This window comes from Lacerta agilis, chromosome 8 (genome assembly GCF_009819535.1).
Source record: "Lacerta agilis isolate rLacAgi1 chromosome 8, rLacAgi1.pri, whole genome shotgun sequence".
NCBI classification, from domain to species: Eukaryota; Metazoa; Chordata; class Lepidosauria; order Squamata; family Lacertidae; genus Lacerta; species Lacerta agilis.
The window spans coordinates 81,054,583-81,064,754 of record NC_046319.1 but is presented as its reverse complement, the minus strand read 5'-3'; the positions used below and the strand labels follow the sequence as shown (position 1 = coordinate 81,064,754).

General features: G+C 51.9%; 1 protein-coding gene across 1 annotated transcript; it reads left to right on the top strand.

The window, feature by feature from the left end:
* The first annotated feature begins 467 nt into the window (after nucleotides 1–467).
* GPR4 (G protein-coupled receptor 4) lies at nucleotides 468–1,859 on the top strand. The gene has a single exon (XM_033158580.1). It carries the CDS (start codon nucleotides 667–669, stop codon nucleotides 1,762–1,764), a length of 1,098 nt encoding a protein of 365 aa, XP_033014471.1. The 5' UTR covers nucleotides 468–666; the 3' UTR covers nucleotides 1,765–1,859.
* Nucleotides 1,860–10,172: the final 8,313 nt, after the last annotated feature.

Genomic DNA, 10,172 nt, shown 5'->3' with positions numbered 1-10,172 from the left:
GCGGAACAAGCCCCTCTTGGAAGGCCCACGCTGTAAGATCTGCACTCCCTCCATCCAGGCTGAAGGTGCTAACAGGTGAATAAACCCTGTTTCTTAAAGCTACGGCAGTCTCAGCGTGGCACCCGACTCTTGCAACTGGTGGCTACTCTTTTATGATGGCTAGGCTTTGCCTTCTGAATGCCCGTTGCTGGAAACGGCAGGAAGGCAGATGGTTCTTGGGTGCTGCTTGCGGGTTTCTCGTTGAGCCTCTTGTGAGCACAGGACGCTGGCCTAGACGATCCCCCATTGCCCTGATCCAGCCGCAGAGCTCTCCTTGTGTTCTTCATAAGGAGACGAGTAGGGAGCATGGCTCAAGGTGGTGTCTCTGCCCCGCAGTGCCCCTCCCGTAACCTCCACCTGTGTCTTGCCGCCCTCTTTCCCCAGGTCCACAAGGCCAGGAAGAACCTCTGAGAAGCGTCCCTCGCGCCAGCCCAGCTGATTAGGTGCCACAGAAGAAGGCAGCAACCAGCTCTGTCCCATGGGGGCCTCGCTGCACGCCGATTCCAGGAACCTCCTCGCGATGGCCTGCCCGCCCCTGCAGACGTACCTCTCCTGGCCCCGCAGACCCCTATCCTGAGCCGGGGACCCAGCGCCGCCCGGGCTCTCCGCGGCCCCCTTCCCCCGAGGATGTGCAACGTGACGCTGGTGAGCTGCCACGTGGACTCCAAGATCGACCACCTCTTCCCTCCGGCGCTGTACATCGCCGTCATCACCGTGGGCCTGCCCACCAACTGCCTTGCCCTGTGGGCCGCCTACCTGCAGGTGCGCCAGAAGAACGAGCTGGGCGTCTACCTGATGAACCTCTCGGTGGCCGACTTGCTCTACATCGCCACGCTGCCGCTGTGGATCGACTACTTCCTGCACCACGACAACTGGATCCACGGGCAGCAGTCCTGCAAGGTCTTCGGCTTCATCTTCTACACCAACATCTACATCAGCATCGCCTTCCTGTGCTGCATCTCGGTCGACCGCTACCTGGCCGTGGCGCACCCGCTGCGCTTCGCCCGCTTCCGCAGGGTCAAGACGGCCGTGGCGGTCAGCGCCACGGTGTGGGCCATCGAGATCGGGGCCAACTCGGCGCCGCTGTTCCACAACGAGCTCTTCCACGACCGCTACAACCACACCTTCTGCTTCGAGAAGTACCCCATGGAGGAGTGGGTGGCGTGGATGAACCTCTACCGGGTCTTCATCGGGTTCCTCTTCCCGTGGACTCTGATGCTCTTCTCCTACCGGGGGATCCTGCGCGCCGTGCGGGGGAACATCTCCACCGAGAGGCAGGAGAAGGCGAAGATCAAGCGGCTCTCGCTCAGCCTCATCGCCATCCTGCTCTTCTGCTTCGCCCCCTACCACCTCCTCCTCCTCTCTCGCAGCGCCGTGCACCTCAGCAAGCCCTGCGACTGCGGCTTCGAGGAGACGGTCTTCGTGGCCTACCACACGGCGCTGGCTTTCACCAGCCTCAACTGCGTGGCCGACCCCATCCTGTACTGCTTCGCTAACGAAGGGGCCCGGGGCGATGTGGCCAAGGCCCTCTCCACCTTGCTGCGCTTCCTGGCCAGCTCCAAGCCCCGAGAGATGGCCAACGCCTCCCTCACCCTCGACACCCCTCTCTCCTCCAAGAAGGGCAGCTTCTGCCGGCAGCCGCTGGCGCTCCCCGTGCCCCCCTCGCGGGCTGGGGGCGCGGGGGACGAGGAGCTCCAGATGAAGATACTGACTTTTGAACGCTGAACGCTCGGGAGCTGCATCCACACACAGCATCCGCACGGTGCGGAGGGCACCCGCCGGCAACTCGCCGGGGCAGGTGGCCAACGGATATACCATCGGACCTAACAATAAAATGATAATATAGTATTATAATAACTTAAAAACGTGCCAGCACATTTCTGCCCTAAGTTCCACGCTGCGAGATGATTTGCGATTCCTGCATCGCAGGGGGGTTGGCATCCCCAACCTGCGGTCCTCCAGATGTTTTGAAGGGAGGTGCTCTGAACTCTCCAGCAAAGCACTATGCAGGTGCCAGGTATCGCTGTTAGAATCGCAGGGCCGTAGAGTTGGAAGGGACCCCACGGGTCACCTGGCCCAGCGTTTCCCAACCTTGGTTCTCCCGCTGTTTTTGGACTACAACTCCCATGATCCCTAGCTAGCAGGGCCAGCGGTCAGGGATGATGGGAACTGTAGTCCAAAAACAGCCGGAGACCCAAGTTTGGGAAACAATGGTCTAGCCCAGGCACCGGCCCTCCAGATGTTTTGGACTACAGTTCCCATCATCCCTAGCTAGCAGGACCAGTGGTCAGGCGTGATGGGAACTGTAGTCTCAAAACATCTGGAGGGCCGGTGCCTGGGCTAGACCATTGTTTCCCAAACTTGGGTCTCCGGCTGTTTTCGGACTACAGTTCCCATCATCCCTGACCGCTGGCCCTGCTAGCTAGGGATCATGGGAGTTGTAGTCCAAAAACAGCGGGAGAACCAAGGTTGGGAAACGCTGGGCCAGGTGACCCGTGGGGTCCCTTCCAACTCTACGGCTCTGCGATTCTAACAGCGATACCTGGCACCTGCGTAGTGCTTTGCTGGAGAGTTCTTGGAGGCCCTAGCACAACAACCCTGTAAGAAAAATGAGCATCGAAGGCCCAGGTGGGTGACACCGGGTGTGCTGTGGCTGAGAAGCAGCAGCTTGCCTAAGGTAAGATTCGAAAGGAGGTTTTAGGACACGGGAGCCACCAACGCTTCTGAACACCAGCTGCTGGAAACGACAGGCGGGGAGAGCTGCTCTTGTGTTCGAATCCTGCTCGTGGGTTTCCCATTGGGGCCTCTGGCTGGCCCCTGTGAGAACGCATTTCAGCACATTCCTCCCCTATCCCTTTTGGCTCAGAGTTTCATATTATAAGATGGCTTAAGGACCAGAAAGACACCCCTGCCGTTCTTTAGAGAGCATGCAAGTATTTGCAGGGCTTGTAAAGAACTCCCAAAATACCCACGGGCAAGCCGTAACTGGTTGCTGGGCTGTCTCGATGCCCCTAGAATGGCAGGCTGGAAGCTACCATGAAATCCTGTCCCGTTTGTTCTTTGCAAAGGCACTTTAGTCAGGGGTGGGCAGAGACAAAGATGGAACTGGAAGGGGGTGTAGCTAAAACAAACAGTAGGAGAAACGGCCCCACAGGATCCTTTTGCGGCATCAGAGATCCAAGCAAAACACACATGTCACTTCATTCTTCCCCCCTCCCAGTTTCCCATCACCAAATTACAGCAAGAGGCCAAAGGCCTGGCGGTTACGGAGCTTAATGAGCAGAGGAAGCTCCTTGGGGACCATGAGAAATCTGCCACGCAGCCAGCCAAAGCCCGTCTCCCGCACAGGCCAGGGATTTGGAAGTGCTCCGCCAAAACTGGGCGCACCTCGGAGCTAGCTGAGCAACGGGGTCGATTCTGAAATAAACGAGAGGGGCTGAGGCTGGAGCTGGGCTCGACTGCTATGACCCCCCCCCAGGTGCCTGGGAGCTGGCTGTGATTCCCAAATGGAGAGAAGAGGCACCCAACATGTCCTCTGTCGCTCTTTGTTATGCCCCGAAGGGAGGCTGATGATATCCAAGGCTGCATGAGAAAGCTGACACTCTTTCTGAGTTCCTGTTGTACTTTGGAATCAGGCCCTTTTAAGGAAGACTGAGAACGTGGCCTAGTCTCACAGGTGAAATACAATAGAAAATTCTTTTCAGTAGCACCTTAGAGACCAACTGAGTTTGTGCTCTGTTTCAGTGTATCTGAAGAAGTGTGCATGCACACGAAAGCTCATACCAAGAACAAACTCAGTTGGTCTCTAAGGTGCTACTGGAAAGAATTTTCTATTTTGTTTCGACTACGGCAGACCAACACGGCTACCCACCTGTAGGTGAAATACAGCTGTCAAACAGCGTTGGGGATTGTAAATATGGAATAGGGGGAGAGCAACTCCACAGGTGCAAAGTTATGGTACTAAGAAGATTTAATTCTTTTTATACTGGTAGCCGCAAGTCTAGTGATAGCGTATCCCTGGAAATCCCAGGTGGAGCTACCTCTTGAGATGTGGTTGAGTAATATTTGGGGTATAGCTGGTTCAGAATGACTAACTGGGGAGAAAAAACAAAATAAAATAAAAAAAATTCCTTCCAGTAGCACCTTAGAGACCAACTAAGTTAGCTCTTGGTATGAGCTTTCGTGTGCATGCACACTTCTTCACATAACTGGGGAGAGCCAATGTGGTGTAGTGGTTAAGAGCGGTAGACTCGTAATCTGGTGAACCGGGTTCGCTTCCCCGCTCCTCCACATGCAGCTGCTGGGTGACCTTGGGCTAGTCACACTTCTTTGAAGTCTCTCAGCCCCACTCACCTCACAGAGTGTTTGTTGTGGGGGAGAAAGGGAAAGGAGAATGTTAGCCGCTTTGAGACTCCTTCGGGTAGTGATAAAGAGGGATAGCAAATGCAAACTATTCTTCTAAAAATAAATAAATAAAAAGAATGACTAAGTGGGCTTAGAAGAGTTGCAAAAGGGGTTATGACGGAAAATACCTTTGATGAAACCTGGTCTCCATTCTTTCCACACATAAAGGAAGAATAAAGTTCTCCCACCATCCTCCAGGACGCCATAAACTTAATGCTAGGTTCTTTTCTCTGCTGAGACTGTGTGGTATAATAATTTAAGTTCTAGAGTTATGGGAGCAGGAGAGAAACTTTTCTCTATGCATGCAGCCATGCGTTAATTTTGTAAGCTTCTGTCCTGTCGCATCTTCCTTGACTTTCCTCTAAAGAGTTTCTCCTCAACAAAACGTTTTGCGTAAGACGCGCCTTCCTGCATCCCCCTCCCCCCCCGCCAAGGCAAAGTCCCTGAACATAAGAATAATTTTCACTTTGCTCATAGGCAACTCAGGAATCCCTGCCCGCCTGCAAGGCTTAACCACAGAAATATCCGCATTTCCACACAGGGTCGGCGATCCTGGTATAAACAGCTACCGTATTTTTTGCTCCATAAGACGCACTTTTTTCCTCCTAAAAAGTAAGGGGAAATACCTGTGCGTCTTATGGAGCGAATGGTGGTCCCTGCAGCTAAATTGCCCAGGAGCCAAAAGCAGATTGTGTTTTTTATTTTACAAAGAGAAAAGGGAGTGTTGAAAGGACCCCGCTCAGCAGCTGATCAGAAAGAGATCGGGAGAGAGATAAGAGTCCCGGCTCCCTTTCAGCCACGCCCTCCTTTGTTGAATGTGCTGCAGAGGGAGGTTGTTTGTTTCCCCAGGACATGTGACTGGCTGATTAGATTATCTGTCTGGAAACAGTAGAAATGGCTCCTTTTCCTTAAGATTTTTCAGAAATGTGAGTTAAACCCCATAAAAATGGGGCTTTTCCTCTTTGCTTTTCCCCCTTTGCAAAAGGAGCTTTGCTTTTCCCCCTTTGCAAAAAAAAGCTGCAAAACCTTTTGCTGATCCTCAAAAAACAACCAAAAAAACAACAGGGCTTTTCCCTTTGCAAAAAAGCTGCAAAGCCTTTAGCTGATCCTAAAAAAAGGCCTTTTGCCTTTGCAAAAACAGCTGCAAAACTTTCAGCTGATCCTCAAAAAAGCCAGGGCTTTTCCCTTTGCAAAAAAGCTGCAAAGCTTTTAGCTGATCCTCAAAAAAACAAACAAACAGGGCTTTTAGAGGAGGAAAACCAGAAAAATGTTTTTTTCCTGGGTTTCCTCCTCTAAAAATGAGGTGCGCCCTATGGTCCAGTGCATCCTATGGAGCGAAAAATACGGTACTTTCTCCGCCACCTTCTGTTCCTGGCTGCCTCTTGGCTCAGGATAAAATCAAACACGGTATTCTGCGCTGAACGCTTTCCGAAATTCCCACACCTCCTGGGATTAACCTCCACCTCTGGCGATGGATGGGTCTTGGAGCCTAATACTGCCCCACCGATGACTCACTCCGCGTTCCAGGAATGCGCGGAGGAGCAGGACGAAAGAGAGGGTCATCTGTGACGTCCCAAGATGGGAGCAGCCTAATCTCAGGGTTTAACAAGAGGCGAGGGATGCTGAGTCAAGGGCCTTTCTGGGAACAAACAGGAAGAGGCCAAAGGTGAAAGAAAGCGAGTGGAAATACCCACGGAGGGAAAGGGACCTCCCATCAATTCCAACAGGCTGAGACGAAAACAGCAGAACGGGCAACCTCGGTGGGTTCTCCTTCGCTGGAGCTTTCTCAACAGAGGTTGGGTGGCCGTCTGCCAGGGAGGGGTTGGACTAGAGGACCCTCGGGGGTCCCTTCCTGCTCTACAGTTCTGCGATTCTAGAAATGATCAAGTGGGCAAGGAGTGAAGGATGCCACATGCCAGCCCGTGTGGTGTTGTGGTTAGAGCGCTGGCCTAGGACCTGGGAGGAAACTAGGGTTCAAATCCCCACTCGGCCATGAAGCCCAGTGGGTGTGTGCCACTGGCTCTCGGCCTAACCTCCCTCGCAGGGTCACTGTGAGGATAAAATGGGGAGGGGGGGAGAACCACGCACACCATCTTAAGCTCTTCTTCTTCTTCTTCTGGGAGATTTGCAGCCCCAGTGACAACAGTCCCTCAGGTCTTTTTTTTGGACATTTTGAGAGTGGATTCCGGAGCGCGATACTTTCACCGCTCCTGTTTATTTAGTTTCCTCTCGCTCGGCCTAAATCTCTTGATCCCTTTCCCGCTCGAGCTGCTGGGACGCATGCCGGATCTCCGGGGGCCATGAGAGGACACGGTTCCCATGTGTGCAGGCAGGGAAAGGAAACGACAGGCCCTTTGGTTTCCCATTGGGGCTTGGGTTCCAAACTCTCCTCTCCATTCCTTCCCCGATATTGCTTAATCAATACAGGGCACCAAAACTACCCCCAGCCAGGTTGTGGTTGGGCTGTTACGGTACTGACCTCTTGGGGGGGGGCAGCTCCCTGCTCCTGCCCCTTGGTTTCATGCCTCAGTTTCTCTCTCCGAAAACCCCGTTCTGCTCTAACGAGAAGGATGAGCCAAGACGGCAGCTTCCGAGGCACGCCAGACAGCAGGAAAGTCCTTTAATTCTTGTGTTCACACGGTCTGGGTGACCCTGCGGGAAGGAACGAACTTGGGGTCAGTCTCCTGGCCAGGCAAAACACAGCAAACCCCCTCAGAGAAACTGAGGGTCCAAAGAGGATCTAACTTATTCAGGGGAGGATTATAAAAGCTTCATTCCTCTTCGGAAATCTCTTAGCATGTTTAAAGTCACAATGACCTAAGGAGAGCCCTGCTGGATCAGGCCAATGGCCCATCTTAATCCGTCACCCTGTTCTCACAGTGGCCAGCCAGATGCCTCAATGGGAAACCCACAAGTGGGACGCTCAAGTCCCCTAATTTATATGTATTAAATTGTCTCGTCTCCCTTCATTAGCACTTAACTGATTTTGTAAACACACGAGCTACTCAGCCCAAAACTCAGAGATATAGCGTTAAGGTTATCGCATACTGTATATCACAGGCACACTGCATGGACAGAAGTCTCACACACACACACAAAGGGTCTATTTGCAGTTTGAAATTAATGAAATTAACTATAAAAATGTTATAAAATATAACAAACTTTGTTGGTCTCTAAGGTGCTACCGGAAGGAATTTATTTATTTTATATTTTATAAAAATGTACTAAACTTAAAAATTGCGAAACCAAAGGCCGAAGTAAAAAAAACTTGGCGTAATCAGATGACCTGGGATGGCTCAGTCGGTAGAGCACGAGGCTATGAATCTCAGGTTTGAGCAGCACATTGGGCAAAAGAAACCTGCATGACCCTAAACTTGATGACCCTCTTGGCCCCTTCCAACTCAACAAATTCTTTGATTCTATGAAAATATGACGAAGACCTATTCAGACATTCCTTAAACTTCCCCTCAGCTTTCAAGGGATCAAATATACCATCACAGGGATCAAACGTCAAGACTATTGAGAAACACAGTCGCAGGGACTTTTGATTTGGAACACAGATATCTCTAGATACATACCAAGCCCGGCTAAAGTCTTTGTGCTCTGCTGGACCTGCAACGCTACAGACCCCAGGAAGTGCACCTGAGGTTATCAGGAGGCACCCCTCCTGGCTTCCGTTGCAAACGGTGCTTGGACTTGGGACCTCACAGAAACCCTCGGCTGGGTCAATCTGGCTGCAGCCCTCCTGTAATAAGGTCAAGAGACCTCAAAGGGGTGAGAAATGGAGGCGTCTGGTCAGGAAGGCCGATGGCTGCTCAGCAATCCCACGGAGGCAGGTTCTTCTCCTTGCCTTCTCAGGTCCCATCGTTTTGCACCATTAGACCCGGCTACTCTGCGCAACACTGAACAAAATCGGGGAGTGGGGCCAGGGAGCCAGTGTGGTGTAGCGGTGAAGAGCGGTAGACTCGTAATCTGGTGAACCGGGTTCGCTTCCCCGCTCCTCCACCTGCAGCTGCTGGGTGAAGTCTCTCAGCCCCACTCACCCCACAGAGTGTTTGTTGTGGGGCAGGAAGGGAAAGGAGAATGTGAGCCTCTTTGAGACTCCTTCGGGTAGTGATAAAGCGGGATATCAAATCCAAACTCTTCTTCAGGGTGACTTGCGGGTGCTGCAGGCCTTTGCCCCTTAGACTTTGAGGTGAGCAGGAGAAGCTCTTCCCTAGAAAGCAACTTCATGCCAGCAGCAACAGCAGCTTCACCTGTTGAATTGCTGACATTATTATTATTATTATTCCAGTTACAGGTAGGTAGCCGTGTTGGTCTGCCATAGTCAAAACAAAATAAAATAAAAAATTCCTTCCAGTAGCACCTTAGAGACCAACTAAGTTTGTTCTTGGTATGAGCTTTCGTGTGCATGCACACTTCCTCAGATACCATTATTATTATTAATAATAATAATAATAATAATAATACCCTGCCCATCTGGCTGGTGTAGGAGGAGGAGCAACAGCATCAGGGAGGGGATTTTCAAGGACAGGAAGGTACCAATGCGCCCCTGGGTCTCTGCCCCGCGTGCCTGGAGGAGAGAAAGGGGAGGAGCCTCCTGGCACGTGGCTTCCGCGCAGCAGTGGGAGAGTTTTCCCGCCAAAAACTCGGGAGGGAGGGGGGAAGAGGGCGGATCGAGCCATGATTGGCTGAGGCGGATGACGGCCTGCACTGGAGGGCGGAAGTGCGCCGCAGATATAGAGAAAGGGGAAGAGTGACACAAGAGCACTGCAATTACTGTAAGAGAGGGAAACTGAAAAGCTCGACCGGCTGTGATTGCCTAAAAGGGCAGCCGCGATTATTTTCCTAAAAGCACGTTTGGCAGACGAAGAACAGAAAGGTGGATGAGAGCAGGAGCGCCTCTTTCCCGTTCTGTGCTGCAGCTTATTTCGCAAAGGGCGGGGGGAGTTGCTGCCGCCCAACCCCTTCGATAAGGAGATTCCGAGTTCTTCTTTGGCTTTCGAAGGCGGCCGCAGTGGCTCCTGCCCCGGGTGGGGGGAGGGGGAGGAACGACACATAGACCAGCTTCTAACATAAACCCGGAAGTTCCCTCTACGGAAAGTTAAAGGGTGATTCTACTACTTTTATCTCTGTGACCTCAGCCTCTGGGCAGCATCAAGTTCCTATATTCATGCGCAGCCGCCGTTGGCTGTGTTCCAACGCACCTCTCTATCCCTTGCCATCTCTATGACAATGGGAGCGGCTTCGTTCCTTCCTTCCGGTCTGTGCCGGAAGTGTACGTCAGGGATGCGTTTCGGATCGCTGCTTTGAAAGGCTGGGAAACAATCGGTTTTTGTTTTGCTTTTTATAAACCAGAAATATATTCAGTATAAACAAAAAATTCAAACAAACCAGAGTAAAAACAGAAAGTACACATGTAATTAACATATTCAAAATAATATATTCCACTTCGCCTCATTAGCATATTTATGAAAACAAAAAAAACCCTATATGCCAGTTCGCCTTATTAGCATATTCATGAGAGAAAAAACAATATTATTCAACATTGCCTCATTAGCGTGCGCCCACGTGTTAATTCAGCCGATGCGTCATGCGTGGGAGAATATATTAGCATATTAATAAGGTCTATTTGCATACGGGATATGCAGGGGCGCGACGGGCGTGCGTCTGCGAGCTGACGTCGCTGACGCACGCCAGGGAGGTTTGGCGTGACGTGCGTCTGCGAG